The 23,343-nt window shown below is 37.8% G+C and overlaps 4 protein-coding genes across 4 annotated transcripts; 2 read left to right on the plus strand and 2 right to left on the minus strand.

Annotated features, from left to right (window-relative positions):
- Nucleotides 1-7,805, minus strand: GCK72_012671 (uncharacterized protein; the record flags this gene model as incomplete). Its single annotated transcript, XM_053729303.1, has 11 exons — nt 1-123; nt 299-545; nt 671-971; nt 1,041-1,357; nt 1,462-2,230; nt 2,328-2,435; nt 2,835-3,505; nt 4,085-4,198; nt 4,309-4,513; nt 4,682-4,869; nt 7,798-7,805. The coding sequence occupies 11 exons, from the start codon at nt 7,803-7,805 to the stop codon at nt 1-3; spliced, it is 3,051 nt and encodes a 1,016-aa protein (XP_053584075.1).
- A 646-nt stretch (nt 7,806-8,451) lies between these two features.
- On the plus strand, nt 8,452-10,878 carry GCK72_012672 (uncharacterized protein; the record flags this gene model as incomplete). Its single annotated transcript, XM_053729304.1, has 4 exons — nt 8,452-8,787; nt 8,916-9,117; nt 10,118-10,164; nt 10,807-10,878. The coding sequence occupies 4 exons, from the start codon at nt 8,452-8,454 to the stop codon at nt 10,876-10,878; spliced, it is 657 nt and encodes a 218-aa protein (XP_053584076.1).
- A 1,875-nt stretch (nt 10,879-12,753) lies between these two features.
- Nucleotides 12,754-15,049, plus strand: GCK72_012673 (uncharacterized protein; the record flags this gene model as incomplete). The annotated part of the gene is made up of 13 exons (XM_053729305.1): nt 12,754-12,765; nt 12,814-12,884; nt 12,931-13,108; nt 13,153-13,257; nt 13,308-13,474; nt 13,522-13,662; nt 13,707-13,806; nt 13,854-13,970; nt 14,017-14,141; nt 14,186-14,321; nt 14,452-14,705; nt 14,758-14,853; nt 14,899-15,049. 13 exons carry the CDS (start codon nt 12,754-12,756, stop codon nt 15,047-15,049), a joined length of 1,653 nt encoding a protein of 550 aa, XP_053584077.1.
- A 1,253-nt stretch (nt 15,050-16,302) lies between these two features.
- Nucleotides 16,303-22,387, minus strand: GCK72_012674 (uncharacterized protein; the record flags this gene model as incomplete). The annotated part of the gene is made up of 7 exons (XM_053729306.1): nt 16,303-16,425; nt 16,623-16,869; nt 16,976-17,276; nt 17,374-17,690; nt 17,783-18,599; nt 18,691-18,828; nt 21,718-22,387. 7 exons carry the CDS (start codon nt 22,385-22,387, stop codon nt 16,303-16,305), a joined length of 2,613 nt encoding a protein of 870 aa, XP_053584078.1.
- Nucleotides 22,388-23,343: the final 956 nt, after the last annotated feature.

The following is a 23,343-nucleotide window of genomic DNA, read 5'->3' on the forward strand; positions in this document are numbered from 1 at the left end:
TCAATCTTCACTGTCAAGAGAAATAAATGCAGCATTGTCATTTTCACGATGATCTCGAAGAGTTGTTCTCGAGTTATTCGGAGCTGAACGACGGCCTTTCGAGAAGATTACACGGTCTTGGAGCTGGAAATGAAAATGATCAGAATAGAAACTAAGCGTTTGAAGTAAAACTCGAAACGTTATTTGCAAGATGTGAGACAGCAAAATTAGTATTTATACTAATTTATGTTTCACAATTGTTTCAAGACTTCAAAATAAAATTTTCTTATGATATTTCCATAATTACTGTGAAACCAACCTCATCATCATCCTCATCCTCATCCAATCCACACGTCTCGACAGCTGGCAATTCTCCAGTATGAGACTCAATCAGTCTCGTATATTTGTATTCCAGTCGTCGATTTCTTCTACAAATACAAATGAATCCAATCGATAGGAGGATCATTGAGAGGACAAGAATAGTCAGAAGGGTCTTCTGGAAGGCAGTGAATGCACTGCAAGCGACTTCTTTCGTTTGGGAGGCGGCGCCAGTGATCACGCAGTGTCTGGAATATAGATTTGTGTTAAATAAGAACTGAATTTTTATAAAGTTTCATCTAATTCTGAAAGTCGCTTCCAAATCTTTTTTCTCATTGATTCTTTTCTATCTCATCCTCCCAGATCAACTCACTTTTTCGGAATACTATGAATCGTCTGCTTCCCATTAACACATTCTCCATTGATCGTCTCATAGTCATTCGATTCACAAACTGGACACGCCTGCGCAGTTTCCATGATCACCAAGAACAAACATCCATCACATGTTCCATCGGGACAACTGTGTGGAAGGCGCATTTCCATTTGTTTTTTGGTTGGGAGACAACGAGCAACAACTACGAGTTGATTGCCATTCGGACACGTGGAGGAGAGCGATGCAACCGGGTCGAACCAGAAGAAGACGTCCAGTGGGCGGGACGTGTTGTCGTGGCTGTCTGAATAATGTTGTTTAACTATTTACTGTTTTAGTACTACCAGATTATGAGTAGGTTGTAACAACTCACCATACTCCAACACCTCATCACTAAAACTCGTGTTCCCATGAGTCCTACTTGTAGTGATTGAATCCAACCGACTCGCCACTAACAACGGAGTCACGTAGGCCGTCTTGGACCTATTCGAACTAGGAGTTGGCAGTGCAGTCACTCGACAAGCGAGTCCTTCAACAGCCTCTTTATCTTGGTCCAGTAATCCTATCATATCGAAATTATCGTATTGCTCCTGACATTTGATGTTAGGAGGGAACATGGCGACAGTAAAGAAGTGGTAGTAGGCGGAGCCTTCTCGGGAGAATACGCGGACACCAGAGATGTTCCATGATCTGAAAGACTTCTACTCGAAAAGAAATTATTAAGGTTTCACATTTTCCATATTAGTGATATCAAAATTTTGAAATAGTGATCCACTATTGAAAATTTCACTAACCTTCCAACAAACGGCGAGAAATCATAAGTGAACTTTGTCTCATTGTTATCCTTCCCTCCAGAATCCAACTGAATCTTCCCAATTGCTGTACACGTCACTCCATCCTTCGACGTCAATCCTTGTCCACACGGAACACAACTCTCGACTCCAACTCTACTCGAAGAAGCGTTCACAATCGTGTTCACCGGACACGATACACACAATTTCGTCACTTCGTGCATATAATTTCCAGCCGGACACGGCACACACGTCTCTCCTCCTGCAGTATGTGAACATGTCAGACATTGAGATGCCCCGCCGCCTTGTCCTCCACGATGCCCGACATTTGTCACGTTGATTGAGTAGATTCTAGCTTCATCTGAGATTCTATCCTCTCCAGATGACACTCCAGACCGTAAGAATGCTACCATGAATCTGGCAGGAGTGTTTTTAGTTACAGTATGACTCCAGACTCGTTTACTGTTTGTTCCGTTGAATGCAGCGAGAAAGTGATAGAATGATTCTCGTTGTCCCTTGATACCAGCTGACATATCTTCTATAAAGTAGAGGGCGCATGACTCATCAGCACATGAAGTTTCGAATACTATTGTCACTTGAGCCACTGGTACTTTCATAGTTTTGGATGGTTTCGGGGCAAGAGGGTTCCAGAATCCTTCTTCAATTGATAGAATTAGTTCGAAGGCGATTCCAAGTTCAAGGGATGGAGCAGAGATGAGAGAGCCACCGGAAGGAAGCCAGGCGTCGCCAATGTTACAAGTAGTTGCGACGTCTGAAAATATTGTTACAGTTTCATGTTGGTAATAAAAATTTGAATGATACAGGAGTTCCCTGATTAACCAATTCCATCCTGTGATCTTTACACTCACCTTCAGAAATATATTCACATCGACTGCTCAGTTTTGGTGGCATAACTTCCCAGTTCTGGTATTGTAGTCCGTAGTTTGGTACAGTGTCGACTGGACAGCGGGCGCAAGCTAGAAAAATTTCAAAACTAAATGGATTGCCCAGATTAGACTTTGCTAAGCAGTGATTGGTACAAACCATAATTTTGAAACATGGAGGATTATCTTCCTATCTGATAATGCTGATTAGTGAACAATTTTGCTCCTGATTATAAAAACTTGACCCCGCAAAACTTTCACATAATCAAATTAAACCATTTTGACACTCAAGCCGGCTAAATTTCTACCAAAATCAAATTTTCTCTGTTTTTCATGGTTAATATTAGTTCTATGTAACAGTTAAGAATTTGGTAACCCCACGTACTGACCCTCTGTCGTATCTCAAGGACTTATTGGAACCAGGATATCATAACTGTAGTACCTCCACTCACTTATATAAATGATCAGACAGAAAATACTTTTTTAACTCACAATTCCCATCCGAATAATAGTCTTTCTTGCAGAACTCGCAGACTCCCAACTTGTTCTTCTCCATTCCGGGATTACATTTCGGACACGTCTTCCACGGAGTTGGTGGAGGGAGTTTAGTAGAAGAAGGCATGTCATCTCGACATATCGACGGTAACACTTTTTTGTAGACCGCCCGACTTGACCCGTTTGTACACGGTTCACGGACTGGATAGTAGTCGGATACACGGCAAGGAGGTCGGTCAATACACTTCTCGGATTTGAATCCAGAGTATTGAGATTCTGGACACTTTCCACATTGGGATGATCCCTTAGAAGAGAAGTGACCAGGGGAGCATGGAATACATTCTGCAGATCCTCCGGGGGAGCTTGTTCCAGGTGGACAGGCGGTACATTGTCTTGTGAATGCTAATCCTAGTACATCAATCCGATCAATATGAATAGGTTGACTGGATGCCTGGTATCCCAGATTGTTCTGAATAATCCATGAGATCACATTGGCACCCGACTTCAACTCGATCCTCCGTTTCCTCCAGTCTCCATTCCTCTCTTCTTCATCCTTCTCTTTTTTCGTGTACTTCAAAAACATTGACTTGGCAACATCGTTGTAACTCTGACACTGCTCGTTACGGATGTCTACTTGCATGGAGAGAGCACGGTTGTTACGGGGCATTCTGGAAATACATATAAAAGTTCGTAGTTAATCCTCAAAGCAGTTTCAAGTGGTCTTCAAGTTTTGATATCAGTTTGGGGATTAGGAAGTTCGAGCAGCAAAATAGACGCCACGTTATTCTGTCTGGGTACAACCTGAGAAAAGAAGTTTTCCAGTTACTAAGACTATGTAAAAAGAAAAAGGTTTCGACCGGATTTGGGTTCGATGTCAGCTGCTTGTGAAAAAATAGTGTCAGTTATTTTGATATTCCAAGATAGTCACGTGCAACAGGAAGTCCAATTAATTGGTTTAAGAAAAGCATCAGAAAAGTTGGAAATGAGAAACGGCAACTTCTTTTCTTCGAGTTTTTGTTTTTGTTGAACTGTTTTCACAGGGTCACAGAAAGTCCTATCCAAACATATCAGATTATCAATAATTTAATATCTCGGTTTTTGGACTGTAATTTCAGTCGTTATGAATTATTCTGCAGTATTAAATTGTTTCCAATTATTGCGCAGACTCTATTCGATATATTCGAAATTCTTCAACGGGTAAAATCCCAAGTTAAAACTCAAAAACCGGAATGTTTTCTTCAACTCACCGATAAGTGAACTCCACGGATCCTGGCCGGACTAAGTTTGCAGAAAAGGACAATCTGGAGACACATGGAGTGGGTATGTAGATCAACTCGCCGTCCTTGACCACCCAACCGGCTCTGTAAAAATTTCCAGATTGTTTGGGCTTACTGTTTCCGTTTATTGACAAAAATAGAAACAACACTGTTTGATGTTCTCGTTTTTTTTTGTTGATTTCACACAAACTCACTCTTTCGGACATTCCACCACTTGACTCTGTTTACTTGAAAACTGTGTATCCGGGTTGGAATCCATATTATCCACTGAGAAACCACTGGGTAATGTGATAAACTCCTCGTATCTGATACCACCTCCCAAACTGAAGAATCCAGGGTTACAGGGACGACAGTGTTGGCTGTCTAGGTCGAGGTAGTGACCGGGTTCACACGAGAAGGCTGGAAAAAGTTTTAATAGGTTTTACTGTCACAATAAGGTTTTATAATTTTAGTCATTTTGGATTTTAATGATACCGAGAAAATAGAAAATGTGTATTACGGAACGGATTACTGAAACATGAGGCGACATTTTTGACCCAATACAATTTGAATGGATAATAAACTCACAGCAATTCAAGCCTCTTCTCGGAGTTGGCAGATTCGAGCACTGCATTCCACTACGTGGCACTGCAACCCTCCATCTCTCTCCATTCTCATCGCAGTTTGTATACGTGAACTCGTAATCCTGATCCGTGCAAATTTGTTGGCATGTAGTGAAGGAGTATAATATGAACAGGAGGGACGTGATATGAATACTGAAATACAAAAAAGAACTGTTTCAATTTTATGTCATGTTTGAGTTCTGGACAATTGATTTACTGACTCTTTAGCAAAATCCAAAATCTATTTTTCTATCTTCCACCCTTACTAGGGAAGGCCTCGGGGTGACCGTGGAGTTATGGAACGTGACATATATCATTGGAAAGCTGAGAGAACGCTGATTCCAAATATATATTCAGTTTTTTGCCCTCGAGGTCTGGTATTTGAGAAAAACAAGGTCAAAGTTCAGAAAAATGACAAATTATTGCCTTTTTAACACGCGAAAATTGCAAAAAAAATTGCAAAAATTTTTTCGCGTGTTAGAAAGGCAATAATTTGTCATTTTTCCTTACTTTGACCCTGTTTTTCTCGAATACCAGGCCTCGAGGGCAAAAACTGAATATATATTTGGAATCAGCGTTCTCTCAGCTTTCCAATGATATATGTCACGTTCCATAACTCCACGGTCACCCCGAGGCCTTCCCTAGTTAATTATCCCCTCTGTCCATTCCAAATTAACCTCTGATCCTTCCCCCTAGAGGGTGTGGTTGGTTTTCCATATGAGCCGTGTGTCAACAAAGAAGATGAAAAGATGAAAATGAAAAAGATGAGAGATAGAGAAATGTACTTTTTTCTGATTTGTTATTTTGGAATAAGAGATGAAATTGAGGATGAAAAGATGGTGCGTTGGAAGGGATTAAAATGGGAAGAATTTCTAGAGTCCAGTGGTGAGATAGAGAATGTTGTGAGTTTCAGTATTTTCAGAAACACGAAATGAAAGGGAATGTGATTAGTTCGAGATTTCAGGAAGTTTCTATCAAGTACTTTAAGATTTACGTTTTTCTCATTGTGGGTCATATTCTGGCAATTAAAAATTAAATTTATATCAAACTTGCCAAAAGCGGTTGAGTTTTCTCTCGGCCCCGGATTTTTAAACAAACTTTTTTTTGCAATTTTTCGAAATTTCAGAGTAAAAGTGCTTAAATTACCATAAATATTCACTTCTGATTAAATTTTAAATTTTTAGTCAGAAATACTCAAAATATATTGATTCAAAACGGGATGGCCAGGCTACGGAATTTTTGTTCAACCAACAACAAAAAATTTGCAGAACACTATTTTTGCAGTTTTAAAATGAATTGAAATTTGCAAATAGATCCAATTTCTAATGCCATATAGAAATCCAGTTTTTGAAATTTTGAAATTCAACTTTCAAAACTAGAAAGCCTATAATTTTGGACTAATGATCTCTCCATTTATTCACGACAATTTGAGGTATATATATTGAATTAAAATTAAAAATCTCAAGATTTCTCCCAATTTTGAAACTGCAACGAATTTACTAAATGTTTTCAAAAACTACTCTTGAGTGTTGCTACTTGAAACATACTTGCAAAATTCCGGGCCGGGCCGAGAAAGTGCCGGCCCGGATTTGAATTTTTGAATTTTTTTTCACTTGAATTTTTTTTCAATAATTTTTTTGTCTGAAAATTTTCCAAATTTTTTCTCAAGAATATCAAAAAATCAGTTTTAAACGAGTTATGAGACCTCAAAATTCCAAAAATCGCTCCCCGTCGTCATTTTTTCAGTACATGTCAATAGAAATTATCCTCGTCTGAACGTGAAATGCATTCATAAATGTTCATTTTTCGAAAGAAATTTCTTAAGAATTTTTGAAAATATTTTTGACATTTTGAGGTCTCATAACTCGCTTCAGACATGAAACCAAAAGAAATGTATCTTTTTCCTGGCTTTCTGAATCGATTCATATCAAAAACCCTTAGTTTAGAAGTAGTTGTGTCCCCCTTTAAAATTTTTTTCCAAAAAAATCGGAAAATTTTCGAAAAAAAATTTGAATTTTTTTTAGTACTGAAAATCCGGGCCGAACCGGGCCGAACCGGGCCGGGCCGGAGAAATTTTGATTTTGGCCCGGCCCGGCCCGTTGCAACTCTGACTTGAAATCGCTCTTGAAAAAATCAAGATTTTCTCCAGATTTTGAAAATTTGAGCATAAAAAACCGTGTATCAAACTTTGTATTTTTTCTGTTTCATGGTGCACGGTCTCCCAGACTCCGAGTAAGAACTGCAAGGAAATTTTCGATCTCCCCTCACGAAACGAAAAATTTGAGAAATTTGCAGGTCTAAAAGTGAATTTTTAAATTTTTAGCGTAAAGCTAAAGATGAAAAAGTCACTTCAAAAAAGGTTAATGTGATGAATACATCAAGGAAAAACAATTATTTTTCTAAAAACCATGACATCATGTCTTTTGAGTGTTGCATTTGATAATTTTTCTAAGAAAACCCCTTTTACCACAGAAACTTTTTTGGCGAATTCTCGACTTCAAACTGTATCCAGCTCTCTATTTCTTGACGTTTCCATCTCAATTATAGCTCAAAAAATCCACAATAAATAGATCTTCATTTCTGATGGATGGGTCACTTTTTTGTCGAATAAGTTTCGAGAAATATTGAAAAAACTGATTTTTCAGGCCAACACTTCGATCTGTATCAGCGCCTTCATTTTTGCTCCAAAAATAGTTTTCTTTTTTCCGAAATGTTGTTTTTGCCTTTCTCGTTTTTTGTTATGGACAATTTCCACTATTTATTTCCTTTATTGCTCGTAATTAAAATAAAATCAAAATTTTCAGTTGAAAAATTAACTAAAAAAATATTTCTGACTACTGTAGCGCGCGGCCTTTGCGCTCCACTGAGAATTTTCGCTTGCAGTTGTTTTTCGGGGTTTGGGAGACTGTGTGGTGTTCATCAATGGACAGAAAAATGCGTTGCAATTGATAGATACACTCTATAATGCTCAAAAAATTACAAAACTAGCCGTTTCTGTTTCCCTATAAATTGCTTATTTTGAAAACCGAACAGTATTTAATCGTGCTCCGTTAAAAAATTATTCAAAAAATTAAAACTCACCAATACATATTTGTTGATATTTTGCTTGTTTATCCCCGGCTTAGAAGTTAATAGTACACAGGTTTAGTGAGGAGCGGCTTAACCACTTTTCTGGAGCACTTTCAGTTGATAGTATATCTTCTTCGATTCCAATTCCACATTCTCCAACTTGACAGACAATTCGGTGATGTCTGGTGTCGAAATGTCGCGGTGTCGAAATGTCTGGTGTCGAAACGTCCCGGAGCCAAAAATTGTTGCAAGTACTAATTCTGTTCAAATTATTCCAAATTTATTTCATTTTTTGTCATCCTTGCCCGGAAAAATGCCAGTTTTCAGACGATTTCTTTTTTCAAAAATTGTCGTCGAATATGGCGCATGCAGACAGAAAAATTGCGTAGGTTGGCGATCGGTCGGTCGGGGGTCGGTCGGGTCGGCGGTCGGTCAGGTCGGTCAAAAAGTGGACCGAATGAAAGCCTTAATCACGATTACCGAATGAAATATACCTGAGATCAATACTCAAAGTCAGGTTTCTGAAACTGAAAATGTTTTCTGTTTGTCAGATAATGGATATTTTCCTTCTCACTATTTTTTTTCGTTTGCTCATTCATAAGTGCTTCCAGACTAGCCTTCTCCCACCTCGACCCATGCCGAAAAAACTTGTCACTCGATCACGACATGGAACCAAAACTGTGGTCCCCGAATGTCTGTATCGTCAACTCGAAATCCACAAAAGTGCACGATTCCCCTAAACCCAACATCCTCCTCATGATATTTCCCAACTGGACCATCTGGCTAAACTACCGTATTCGATCCGAGGCACCGTGTCAGATGAATTTGAGAAACTTCCCGTTGGATAGTATCAGATGTTCCTTGGTTTTCGAGAGTTACTCCTATAATGCTGCTGACGTGGAGTTACAATGGTTGGAATGGTCACCGGTGTGTACAGTAAGAAGTGACTATAATCTTCCGGACTTTCGAATGACGAATATCACGTATGGAAGTATTACGGAGGTGAGAAGAGAAAATTTGTATCTAACACACTAACAATAAGAAATTATTCTGTTTTATATCGAGAATTTGAAACAGATAATGAACATTTCTACGATATCATAATTTCTAATTCTTTCCAAACCTTCCAGGCCTATACCGCAGGAATGTGGCACCGTCTCTCCGTGTCCATTCACTTAGAACGTCTCTACGGTTTCTATATCCTTCAAATGTATCTTCCCACCTACATATCTGTATTCATATCATGGATTGCTTTCTGGATGGATACGAAAGCACTCCCTGCTAGAATCACACTTTCTGTCTCTTCGTTAATGGCATTAACGTTCCAGTTTGGTAACATTGTCAAGTCACTGCCTAAGTTGAGAACTTGCTGTTTCAGATTCATGAGTTGTTGTTTGTCAAAAAAATCAAATTAACAAGAAATGTATGAGAGCAAAAAACAAGTGATATTCATGAGTTTGCGTATTCGAGCGGACAGTGAATTTTAAAATTTGAGTCAACGTTTGAGAAAATGCCACGTCCGGAATCACACGGCCTCCAGCGGAGGCCCTCTCAATGCACTGCGCACAGTACTTTGAGAGGGCCTCTGCAGGAGGCCGTGGAATCACAATTTGTCCTTTTTTCGAGTGCCTAAAAGCAAACAATTTGTACCAATATCTTACTGTATCAGGGTGCCAAATAACTTCTGTGAAAATGTGATTATTTTCTACAACGTGAGAACATCGTGTTTTAAAAATTTCATTTTCCGAGATTTCGATTGTCTTTCTATGGCAAATTTCAATAAGTGCGTGTTTCAGAATCATGATTTTTGGATACGCATAAAGTAACTATCGTTCATGTCAAAAATGATGCATGTCAAAAAAAAGCTTGCCTTGAAATAGCGAAACCGACCCTCAAAATAAAAAAATTATATTTTCTGATAGAAAACTCGGTTTCATTCAACCTTGAATATAGTTTCTACCAAAAAGGATAGTTTATAATCAATTTAATAATAATAATTTATTCATCTTTTGTTGTGCGAAAGAGAAAAAAAAGAAATGGGCGAAATCTATAAGAACATACAACAAGAAGGGTGAATAAATATGTAAGATGAACTATAGGACCCGCAAAGAGATTTGCAGGTATTCTTGTCAAAATTTTTTATGATTGTGCATTAAATTTGAATTTCATTTATCCTTCATTTTCCTGCGACGCCTGAAAAAATAATACTTTAAAAAATTAAATATTTCTGTTGCACACATCTTTCACATTATTGCATTGACTTTCGTAGGACAATAAATTCCATTTCTTTCCTTTTGAATTCATAACATAAATCATCTCTTACGTATTTCAGGCCTCCTACGTCAAAGCAATCGATATCTGGATGTTCAGTTGTGTTGGGTGAGTTCTATTTTTTTCATTTTTTTAAAACAAAAATCAGGACTTTGATCAAACGAATCAGTTTTCCGAACATCCAAAAATAATGTCTCACCCCCGAAACAGAAGTTAAATACAAAAAAGCATCCTTCCTATTTTCCAAATTCATATTCTTCTCTCTAATCGAACTAGCCATTGTGGCATACAACGATAAAATGCATGACCAACGACTTCGAGAAGCGAGATGTTCAGTGGGGAACTTGAATTCAAATGGGGTGGGACATCCTAATCTGGAATCTAGGAGGTATGGAAATGCGCTCTACTGATAATCTAGGAGCTTGTTTTCAGAAGTTTCGTGGAATTGAGTGCCCGACGAGCAAAAGGAAGTGAACTCGGAGCATCGATAGATCGAGTGGCCAGTATGCTATTTCCAACGGTGAGAGAATTTTTCTACTTTTTCAAAGCAGGCACATTATGACGTAAGAAAAGTTAGGAGTTAATTGAAGGTCGAGTACGAGTCGTGTATCGAATCGAGTTAATCAAACCATTTCAAAAATGCGAAAACTAAAAAAATATTATGCTTCATCGAATTTATATTTTTCTTTCATATTTGTTAAAAATGATTCATCTTTCCCCACGTTTTCCCACAATTGTCTCTAATTCCAGATGTTCGCTCTCTTCAATCTGGTCTATTGGTCCTACTACTTGACGACAAGTATGAATCCGGTTTACACATGAACACTGATTGCTACAATTTGATCTATACACTGGTTCTTATTTCTTGTGTTATTTAAATGAATTTGTGTAAAATTTAAGGATTGGATCTATTCTGAACAGAATAGCCTTGAAAAAAGAGAATTTGGTTACATATGTGAAATACATGAAACGGGTTTGTTGAAAACAGTAAGAAAACAGATAATAGAAAATAACTATAACTAGAACATTTAGATTTTTCAGTTCGAAAAGATCTGGTAGTGCCGATAAAACATAATATTATGAGTTTGGAAAATCGATTTTCAAATATCAGAAGCGGATAGCTTACATTGTACTGTTTCATTTGATTCATAAGTAAGTTCTGTTATTTTCCTTACGATTGATCACATCTATTTGAGTTTTAGAAAAAACTTGAAATCCTGTGACTTTCAAATGATGAATTCAAAGAATTTTACACTTTCCTGTCAGTGAGATGATACTCCGAATTCATACTTTTAATTCCAGTGATCTCTGTTTCACAATGATTTTCTAAACTGTTTTGTGGAAATCGGAATTAGTACCTTTTTTCCAAGATTTCAAGCAAACTGTACACGGCTTTTCAGGCTTTAGGCTTTTTCAGAAACAGTTGCGGCAATATAGAAAAAAACAATGAAACTACATATTGACTTCATTTGAAAGCTGATTGAAGTGAGCCCAGAAACTCGATAATCTCTTAACCCACTTCAAACTCAAAAATGAGAATTAGCTGAAACATTATAACTCACCAACAAATGCCAAATCATCCCGTTGAAGGTGGCACCCGTAGCAATTGTAGATGTTGAATCAATACACTTTCCCCGTTTCTCATTTTTGATATTCACATCTATGTATGAATATTGGTTGATATCCAAAACGGTTTATTGACGAAATGTGTATGTTGAAGACATAACTGTTCCTTTTAACTGGAGAACTTATGTATGGGATTTGTGACGAAAGTGTAAATTGCAACTGATGGTGTTAGATTTTCTCGGTAATAATTTAGAGAAACGACATAATAGTTTTCTTTCTTCATATTGTTAATAAAAATATTCAATAACCGAGAAATTTTAGTGGATAAGAGGAAAAAAGGTTAAGATTGATATTTATCAAATAAATCATTTACCCTAAACAACCACAACAATATTGCAGTTTCATTACCATGATAAGTGATTAAAAATGAAGAACTTATAATGATTGGAATTCATCTAGTGGATATTTTTCTTTTCGTTTAACAACACTATTAGAGTGACGTGTTGACACGGATTTCGGAAAATTTTGTTCCGGAAATCGAAAAAAAAAATTCAATGAAAGTCACGAAAACCGAAAATGTAGCTTATTAATCCGGAATAAACCGAAATGACATGAGTTTCATTTTATTTCGGCAAACCGAAAAAAAAATTTCCGAAAACCGAAAATTTCCGGTTTTCGATTTTTCGAAAATCGTGACATTCCGACACAATAGATTTCCGGAAAAATTAATATTTCGGAAATCGTGTCATTCCGGAAATATGTCAACGGAATTTCGGAATGAGGGACTGTGGCCGTGGCCTAGATTTCGCAAGCTTCGTGTACTCCACGCGGAAAACTATGAATGGAAAATTTTTCTTCGCATTTTTTCTTGTTTTATCTGGTTTTTTTTCGCATTTTGGTTGATTTATGACGAATTTTTTTTATAAATTCAGGCATTCGTCTAAAATTTATTCAAATCACCTACACATGGCGTCGAAAACAGAAAATTCGGTAGTTTGGAGCTTTTTTAAAAAGATTAATGGAGATAAAAGCGTGGAATGTACAAGATGCAATAAAGTGTACAAATTCACCCATTCGACTTCTGGAATGATAGTGCACGTTCGGAATTCCCATTCGCGAGAGCTGAGGAAAATGGAAAACTCGGTTTGTTGGAGGAACTAGTATTCACTGAAATCATGAAGTATTTTTCAGAAATACGTTCGTAATCGTTCAATTATTCGAACTCCGAGATCGCATTCTGAAGCAAATGATGCGCTGGTCTTGTAAGTCAATAATCAAAAATATTGGAAAACAATATTTATATTTTAGGGCGTTCTGTACTTCCAACGTGTCCTTCCGATTTGTGAAGAACAGATTCTTCAAATTGTTCTGTCGTAGTTTGGACCCGGATTATGAATTATTGTCACCAGATGCTATTCGTCGAAAATTATCCGAAAATTCAAAGGAATACAAAAGAAGAACAAAAACTGAACTGCTACAGATGAATGTATGATTTCGGTGTAAAGAATAAGTTAACTTATTTGTTTACAGAAGTGTTTCATCTCAGTGGATGGATGGGACGGAAAATTCGAGACTGTCGCAATCTACGCTGTCTATGTGTACTACATCGATTCAAGTTTTCGTCGCAAGAAGACGGTAAGGATTTCAATCAATAATATGAGTTATTATTTAGTTGTTTTATTTAGTTGCTTGGTATTCGGCAGTTGAAAGGAAAAAGCACTGCAGAAAATGTCGGTGATTTGGTTACTGAAGTTCTCCAAGAATTCGACATCGAAATGGGGCAAGTGATTGGAGGAATATGTGATGCTGGCAGCAACTTGAAATGTTTTCTGGATAAAAATTCGTTATATCAGTGAGAAACTTTGAAAAAAGTGAAAACATGCAAATATTATTTTTCAGTGTGCACTGTATTGCTCATTCTGTTTCGCTAATCTTGAAAGCTGCTGCCGAGATGCCATCAATGTCACCAATCCTTGCCAAGGTCAACAAACTGGCTAGCCACTTGTCTCGCTCGAAAACCGATCGGACTATTTTCAGAGAGTAATTATAAAATTAAAAGTATTAATTCTTTTTTTTTTATTTAGAAGATCTACAGCGCTGAAGATTGCGGGTCGAATTCCACTCCCGTTTTGCATCACGAGATGGGGAGGATCTGCAATGCTAGCGAAGGCGTACCTGGATCATGTAAATGCGTTTATTCGTTTCATAATATCCTTAATTTCTCATTTCAGTTTCAAAGTATCAGCTCGTTGTCAAACTTTCAAACATTTCTACTTGACTCTACTGAAAAAGATGCGCTGGAACATTTTGTAAATGTGACGAGTCCATATCTAGAAGCGATTTCTCAGGTTTCTGTTATTTTATAGAAAACTCATTATTTTCATCAATTTTTAGGGAGAAACAGATGATTCTTTCTCATCTTCTATTCTGGTGCAATACGCGAGTCTTCATCATTTCATTAAATCACTGGAGCAGCGTAAAACCATAACTCGTCTTCTCTCCGACGAAACTTTGAATCGGTTTGAAAAATATTAGATTTTAACGAAAAATTTTCAAAATTTAGTTACATTGGGTATCTTGAGAATGATGCATGTTTAATCGCTACATTCGTTGATCCACGTTACGCATATATGCCGGGAGTGATCAATTCGTTAAAATGGGAAGATGTTGAAGCAATAGTTGAAAATTATTGTGGTACGGTTTGTAACGACACTTAAAAAAGTTATATATAATCATTACAGATAGCATTCGGGACAGCTCTCCGTCGACGACAACAACTTCTCCTCCGCCGCCGAAGAAATCAAAAACTTCAGATTCCAATTTTCTTAGATATGTGGAATCTCAAACGGAGTCTGCTCAATCTGGAACTACAAAGGTAGGTTTTTTATCGATGCGAATTATGCACTATTTCAGAACGAAATCGTCGAATATGAGGCCTTGATTCGTGCTGCTCGCCCTCCAGTCACCTCGTCCCCTCTTCATTTCTGGCATACGCAATCTACGAGATTCCCTCAGTTATCCCGTTTGGCGAGTCATTTCCTTTCGATTCCGATGTCGTCTGCTCAAGTCGAGAGGCTCTTCAGGTAATACAATACTAAAAAAATGTCTAAAAAAGTTCAAAAATCCTATTTTCAGTCGCTGTGGAGACATTCTCTCGTCGTGCAAGCGTAACAGATTGACAGCGACAACTCTCAACGACATGTTGTTGAATTCAGCTCTTGGTCAGCTAAAGTATGAATTGGCAGCTTTTTCCTCCATTTAAACCAAGTTTTTCAGTCTTGCTTCAGATGATGAGGAAAGTGACTTTGAATCGGACGGAGAATCCGAAAATTCGCCTATAGTATCATCAGTTCCTGCACCATCTACTATCGATCCGTCTACCAGCACTGCACCACCAGCTGTCGCTTCAACTTCAAACACGATCTAATATTTTTTATTCTATCTTGTTCTCTTGTTTATTTTTTATCTTCTATTCGAAATAGTTTGTTGATTTTTTCTCTTTGACAGGTTCTTTCTTCCATTTTTAATTGTTGCTTGCGTTTTGAATGATCTCTAAAATTCTGTATCGACGCTCATTCAAGGTTTTTTTCTTTGAACATAATAAATTCTGCTTGACAGTGTCTTTTATTGCTGATAATGCGAAAAAAAACCAGATAAAACAAGAAAAAATGCGAAGAAAAATTTTCCATTCATAGTTTTCCGCGTGGAGTACACGAAGCTTGCGAAATCTAGGCCACGGCCACAGTCCCTCATTCCGAAATTCCGTTGACATATTTCCGGAATGACTCGATTTCCGAAATATTAATTTTTCCGGAAATCTATTGTGTCGGAATGTCACGATTTTCGAAAAATCGAAAACCGGAAATTTTCGGTTTTCGGAAATTTTTTTTTCGGTTTGCCGAAATAAAATGAAACTCATGTCATTTCGGTTTATTCCGGATTAATAAGCTACATTTTCGGTTTTCGTGACATTTTTCGGAATTTTCGGCACGACTTTTTTAGATTTTTGTCGAAAATTTCGGCTGACATTGTTTTCGACACGATACTCTAAACACTATACAATTTTTTCAGTTTTTTCTTACTCATGCTTTGCATAATTCTATCATCTCTGCTCGTATTTCATTGTAACCACGGACTGTACCCACGAATCTAGTTCCCTTAATTTATAAGATTAGAAACCGTGAATTTTTCTTTTTTTTCTGTTTTTTTTACCACATTTTTCTGTTTTTATGCAGAGACCGTCTGGAAAATGATATGTCTTCTGATATACTTTTTTCTTTGAAATAATAATAGAATCACTTTTCCTTCCCGTAATTCGATGTTTTAATGAAATTAGTGCACTTTCAACTACTGATTAAAGGGAATGACAAACTCAAAATATTGTTGCTTCGACTATGTGTAAGTCATTTATAAATATTTTTCCATTTTTAAATCCCTTGTCGACAATTAGATCTCTATCAATATTCATTATTTTACCAATTTAGGTCATTCATTCGAAACCGCGAAAATAAAAACAGAAAAACGTGACAAACAATACAAATTTTGGCATTTTCTAGCGAGTGTGTAGAACCCCAAAAATACAAAATTATAGAGAATCAGAGGGAAGAAAAATGGGATATGACTAATCACAAAAAAACAAAAGAAAACAGGAAAAGGGGAGGGAATTAGAACCGGTATGAATCAATCTTCACTGTCGAGAGAAATAAATGCAGCATTGTCATTTTCACGATGATCTCGAAGAGTTGTTCTCGAGTTATTTGGAGCTGAACGACGCCCTTTTGAGAAGATTACACGGTCTTGGAGCTGGAAATAAAATCTAACAATATATCCAAGGCAATATCCCGGACGAATCGTTAAAAATGAAAATTGAAGAGATTTTTGCAAGTTGTGAAACAGCAAAATTAATAATCATCTACTAGTTTATGAAAGTTTCACTAATGTTTCAAAACTTCAAAAGAATTTTTCTTATGATACGTATTTATAATAACTGTGAAACCAACCTCATCATCATCCTCATCCTCATCCAATCCACACGTCTCGACAGCTGGCAATTCTCCAGTATGAGACTCAATCAGTCTCGTATATTTGTATTCCAGTCGTCGATTTCTTCTACAAATGCAAATGAATCCAATCGAAAGGAGGACCATTGAGAGGACGAGAATAGTCAGAATGGTCTTTTGGAAGGCAGTGAATGCACTGCAAGCCACTTCTTTCGTTTGGGAGGCGGCGCCAGTGATAACGCAGTGTCTGGAATAGAGAAATTGTGTTAGGAACTGATATTTTATACTGTTTCATTTAATTCCTAAAGTTATATCGAAATATATTTTTTCATTAATTTATACGCTGGACTCACTTTTTGGGAATACTATGAATCGTCTGCTTCCCATTAACACATTCTCCATTTATCGTCTCATAGTCATTCGATTCACAAATTGGACACGCCTGCGCAGTTTCCATGATCACCAAGAACAGACATCCATCACATGTTCCATCGGGACAACTGTGTGGAAGACGCATTTCCATTTGTTTTTTGGTTGGGAGACAACGAGCAACAACTACGAGTTGATTGCCATTCGGACACGTGGAGGAAAGCGATGCAACCGGGTCGAACCAGAAGAAAACGTCCAGTGGGCGGGACGTGTTGTCATGGCTGTCTGAATAATAAAATATAATTATTCACTGTTTTAGTACTACCAGATTATGAATAGGTTGTAACAGAATATATTACGTTACTGTCCTCCTTAAACTCACCATACTCCAACACCTCATCACTCAAACTCGTGTTCCCATGAGTCCGACTGGTAGTGATTGAATCCAATCGACTCGCCACTAACAACGGAGTCACGTAGGCAGTTTTTGATCTATTCGAACTAGGAGTTGGCAGTGCAGTCACTCGACAAGCAAGTCCTTCAACAGCCTCTTTATCTTGGTCCAGTAATCCTATCATATCGAAATTATCGTATTGTTCCTGACATTTGATATTAGGAGGGAACAGGGCGACAGTGAAAAAATGATAGTAGGCGGAGCCTTCTCGGGAGAATACGCGGACACCAGAGATGTTCCATGATCTGAAATTATAATATTCCAAGTTTGGAAGAACATTATTAAGGTTTCACATTTTCTATATTTGTGATAGCAACATTTCGAAACAGTGACTTACCTCCCAACAAACGGCGAAAAATCATAAGTGAACTTTGTCTCATTGTTATCCTTCCCTCCAGAATCCAACTGAATCTTCCCAATAGCTGTACACGCCACTCCATCCTTCGACGTCAATCCTTGTCCACACGGAACACAACTCTCGACTCCAACTCTACTCGAAGAAGCGTTCACAATCGTGTTCACCGGACACGACACACACAATTTCGTCACTTCGTGCATATAATTTCCAGCCGGACACGGCACACACAATTTCGTCACTTCGTGCATATAATTTCCAGCCGGACACGGCACACACGTCTCTCCTCCAGCAGTATGTGGGCATGTCAGACATTGAGATGCACCGCCGCCTTGTCCTCCACGATGTCCGACATTGGTAACGTTGATTGAGTAGATTCTAGCTTCATCTGAGATTCTATCCTCTCCAGATGATACTCCAGACCGTAAGAATGCTACCATGAATCTGGCAGGAGTGTTTTTAGTTACAGTATGACTCCAGACTCGTTTACTGTTTGTTCCATTAAATGCAGCGAGGAAGTGATAGAATGATTCTCGTTGTCCTTTGATTCCAGCTGACATGTCTTCTATGAAGTAGAGGGCGCATGACTCATCAGCACAGGAAGTTTCGAATACTATTGTCACTTGGGCTACTGGTACTTTCATAGTTTTGGATGGCTTAGGGGCAAGAGGGTTCCAGAATCCCTCTTCTATCGAAAGAATCAGTTCGAAGGCGATTCCAAGCTCAAGGGATGGAGCAGAGATGAGAGAGTCACCGGAAGGAAGCCAGGCGTCGCCAATGTTACAAGTAGTTGCGACGTCTGGAAATATTGTTACAGTTTCACTTTCGTAATTAAGGTTTCAATGATACATGAGTTTATTGAGTACTCGGTCAAACAAACTTTCACTCACCTTCAGAAATATATTCACATCGACTGCTCAACTTTGGCGGCATAACTTCCCAATTCTGGTATTGTAGTCCGTAGTTTGGTACTGTGTCGACTGGACATCGGGCGCAAGCTACAAAAGACGAAGCGAGATTAGAATTAGCTAAACAGGGATTGGTACAAAACATGATTTTGAAACATGGAGGATTTTCTTTTCTTTTTTTTGTCTGAATGAGCCGATAAGTGAGGCTTTGCTCATTATTATAAAAACTTGATCTAAACTTTCAAATAGCCAAACTTATCCATTTTGGCACTCAAGGCAACTAAATTAGAAAAAGTATCAAATTTTATCTGTTTTCCATGGTTAATATTACTTCTAGGTATCAGTTGAGAAACCGGTAATTTGGGATATTGATCCATTTTTGTATCTCACTAGGGAATGACTCACACATAGGTTGGAGATACACAACGTGACCTATATCGCTGGAAAGCTGACGTTTCCCTGATTCCGAATCTATATTCAGTTTTTGCAGTGGCCCTCCCAGTTTTGAGAAATTCGGCTCCAAAGTTAGGTTAAATTTTAGTGCTCAAACTCGAGTTGTCAACCCGCGTGTTGCCCTAACGCGTAAACCCACTCGTAGGACAGTTAAAACAGCGGTTGCACAGGCAAACCGCTGATGATGAAACGCGGGTCAAACGCGGGCGAAGGACGAAATTAGAACCAAACGTGGCCCTAATTTCATCCTACGCGGCTCAAAGCCGTTTTGAGGATGAAACGCGGGTCAGATGCGGGCGTCCTCATTTTTGAGGGGATCTCTAAAGCGCCGAGGATGAAACGAGGATCAAATGTGGATGAGTTGGCACTCATTCATTTTCACTTTTTATTTCATTTTCTTCTATTTTCTCGTTTTTCATATAAGATTTTTCGGTTTTCATCGAAAATAAGTTCATTTCAGTCAACTACATTCAATAGAGGTCTACCAGTTGGACTAAATAGAGGAACTACTCCATTCAAAAATCATAGAGGTTAGTTTTGTTTCGAAAATTGGAAAAATTGAACAATTTTCTTTTCAGAAAAGTTTTCGATGATTGGATTCCGGTTTGCAAGTGTTAACGCAGCATTTCAATAACTGTAAGTTCTTATGCATAACACAAAAACTCCGAAATTTTGAATAAACGTTTTTGGTTATAAAGGAAATTGAAACACAGAATATTTGAATGAAATATCCCGAATTTTTTGTAAGTTTTCGGAATTTTTAATCAAAATTCTAAATCTTTGTATTTTTTGAGTTCATACTTCTATTTTGAGCAAAAAAGACGTTTCAAAAATCCAAATTCTTTGCTCTACGAAGTTGAAGTAACCATCTTTTGTTTTCAAAATTCTTTTCAATAACCTTGGCAAATTATACTGAAAAATGTCACTTTATGAGTAACACCAAGAATAATACATAACTATAAACTCATTTTTCAGATTATCGTCAACATCTGGATCGTGCCCTGGAAGCAGACCAAGAAGCAACATCAAAATCAAAACTGTCAAATCTTCGAATTTTCCACAACTTTTCTAAATTTTTCTATGTTTTTTTTTACTTGAGTGTGAATAAAATAAATATTGATGTACATTTATACAATTGTTTGTTGCTTCTTAACTATATACGATTAGAAAGAACCAGAAAATTCTGATCCGGGGAACCCCTGCCCAATTTTTCCGCTGCCGACCGCCGAGGATCAAATTTGGTCCAAATTAGGACCAAATTTGATGTCTTTTTTGGTATCGTTTTGACGCGAGTGTTCATCCGCGTTTGGACCAAATTTCATCCGGAGCGGTTTGCCTGTGATGAATGGTCGAGGAGGTTACAGGTGTGGTAGTAGGTGGACACTCTATGGTTCGATTCTTTGCATTTTTTCCTTCTTTTTTACTTTTTTGTAATCCTCGTTTTTGGGTCCCATGGTCATCACAATGTGTTAGAATTCGGTTTTTGAAGCTTTTCGAGTCTATATTGACTTTCTGCGACAATTTAAGAACAATTATTTTTTTCAAGAAATTCAACTTTTCTGTGACCAAGTCCATGGTGGGCAGTCGGAATTTTTTTTTGAAAAAATGTCGTTAAAAGTTTAAAAAAACAATAGAAAATGCGTTTTAATATTAGATTCCTCCATGTTTACATGATAGAGATCTTCATTACGACTTTAACTTTGAATCACCGCATAAGAAGCAGAGTAATTTCTTCAAAAAAGTCTTAAATCGTCGGAGAAAGTCAATATAGACTCGAAAAGCTTCAAAAACCGGATTCTAACACATTGTGATGACCATGGGACCCAAAAACGAGGATTACAAAAAAGTAAAAAAGAAGGAAAAAATGCAAAGAATCGAACCATAGAGTGTCCACCTACTACCACACCTGTAACCCCCTCGACCATTCAACCGCTGTTTTAACTGTCCTACGAGTGGGTTTACGCCTTAGGGCAACACGCGGGTTGACAACTCGAGTTTGAGCACTAAAATTTAACCTAACTTTGGAGCCGAATTTCTCAAAACTGGGAGGGCCACTGCAAAAACTGAATATAGATTCGGAATAAGGAAAACGTCAGCTTTCCAGCGATATAGGTCATGTTGTGTATCTCCAACCTATGTGTAAGTCATTCCCTAGTCAGGTACTGATTGTAAACCGGATAGAGTAACAGTTGCACCTTTACATTAATATCAATCACATGGATTAGTACAAAGCATGATTTTGAAACATGGAGGATTATCTTCGTATCTAGTAATGCTGATAAGTGAACAACTTTGCTCCTGATAAAAACTTAACCAAGCTAAACTTTCAATTAGTCGAACTTTTCTATTTTGACAATCAATGCAACTAATTTGTCACAATAAACACAAAAATCAAATTTTATCTGTTTTCCCTGGTTAATATTACTTCTATGTAACAGTTAAGAATTTGGTAACCCCACATACTCTCAAGAAATGATTGGAACCAGGATATCATAACTGTAGTTCCACCAGTCACTTCTATAAATTATCAGACAGAAAATACTTTTTTAAACTCACAATTCCCATCCGAATAATAATCTTTCTTGCAGAATTCACAGACTCCCAATTTGTTCTTCTCCATTCCGGGATTACATTTCGGACACGTCTTCCATGGAGTTGGTGGAGGGAGTTTAGTAGAAGAAGGCATGTCATCTCGACATATCGACGGTAACACTTTCTTGTAGACCGCCCGACTTGAACCGTTTGTACACGGTTCACGGACTGGATAGTAGTCGGATACACGGCAAGGAGGTCGGTCAATACACTTCTCGGATTTGAATCCAGAGTATTGAGATTCTGGACACTTTCCACATTGAGAGGACCCTTTGGAAGAGAAGTGACCAGGAGAGCATGGAATACATTCTGCAGATCCTCCGTGAGAACTTGTACCCGGTGGACAGGCGGTACATTGTCTTGTGAATGCTAATCCTAGTACATCAATCCGATCAATATGAATGGGTTGGCTGGATGCCTGGTATCCCAGATTGTTCTGAATAATCCATGAGATCACATTGGCACCCGACTTCAACTCAATTCTCCGGTTCCTCCAGTCTCCATTCCTCTCTTCTTCATCCTTCTCTTTTTTCGTGTACTTCAAAAACATTGACTTGGCGACGTCATTGTAACTTTGACATTGCTCGTTACGAATGTCTACTTGCATGGAGAGAGCACGATTGTTACGGGGCATTCTGGAAATATGGAAGTCTTCCCTTTGTGAGTTAATTGAAACAGTTTCAAGTTTTCTTCAAATTCGAAGAACACTTTTTGCAACAGTAGGTTTGAAATAGATGATATGTCTGATGATAAAAACATTTGAGACCGAGGATATTAGTTTGGAGATTAGGAAGTTCAAAAGAGCAGTAAACTAGACGCCACGTTATTCTGTCCTGATACAACCTGGAAAAAGTTTTTTTTGTTTCCAGTTGGAAGTTTTCCAGTTACTAAGACTATGTAAAAAATAGGTTTTGAAAGGATTTGGGTTCAATGTGAGCTGCTTGTGAAAAAATAGTGTCAGTTATTTTGATATTCCAAGATAGTCAGGTGCAACAGGAAGACCAATTGATTGGTTTAAGATAAGTTTAAGGAAAGTTGAAGATAAGAAACAGCAACTTCTTTTCTTCGAGTTTTTGTATTTGTTGAACTTTTTTTCACAGGGTCACAGAAAGTTCAATCCAAACATATCAGATTATTAGTAATTTAATATCTCGGTTTCTGGACAGTGATTTCAGTCGTTATGAATTATTCTGCAGTATTAAATTTTTTCCAATTATTGCTCAGACTCTATTTAAAATTCTTCAACGGGTAAAATCCCAAGTAAAAACTCAAAGACCGGAATGTTTTCTTCAACTCACCGATAAGTGAACTCCACTGATCCTGGCCGGACCAAATTTGCAGAAATGGACAATCTGGAGACACATGGAGTGGGTATGTAGATCAACTCGCCGTCCATGACGACACAACCGGCTCTGTAAAAATTTCTGGATTGTTTACACTTACTGTTTCAGTTAATTTTTTCTAACATTTTGAAAAGCTGGATTATTTGATACTTGGCTGTTTTCGATTTGACACAAACTGTCGTGACCGACGAGTCAACTCATCAATCAAGGATAAGGAGGATAACACATGTTGCTTGGAAGTGCCACA

The sequence above is a fragment of the Caenorhabditis remanei genome, chromosome IV (assembly GCF_010183535.1).
Source record: "Caenorhabditis remanei strain PX506 chromosome IV, whole genome shotgun sequence".
Lineage (NCBI taxonomy): Eukaryota > Metazoa > Nematoda > Chromadorea > Rhabditida > Rhabditidae > Caenorhabditis > Caenorhabditis remanei.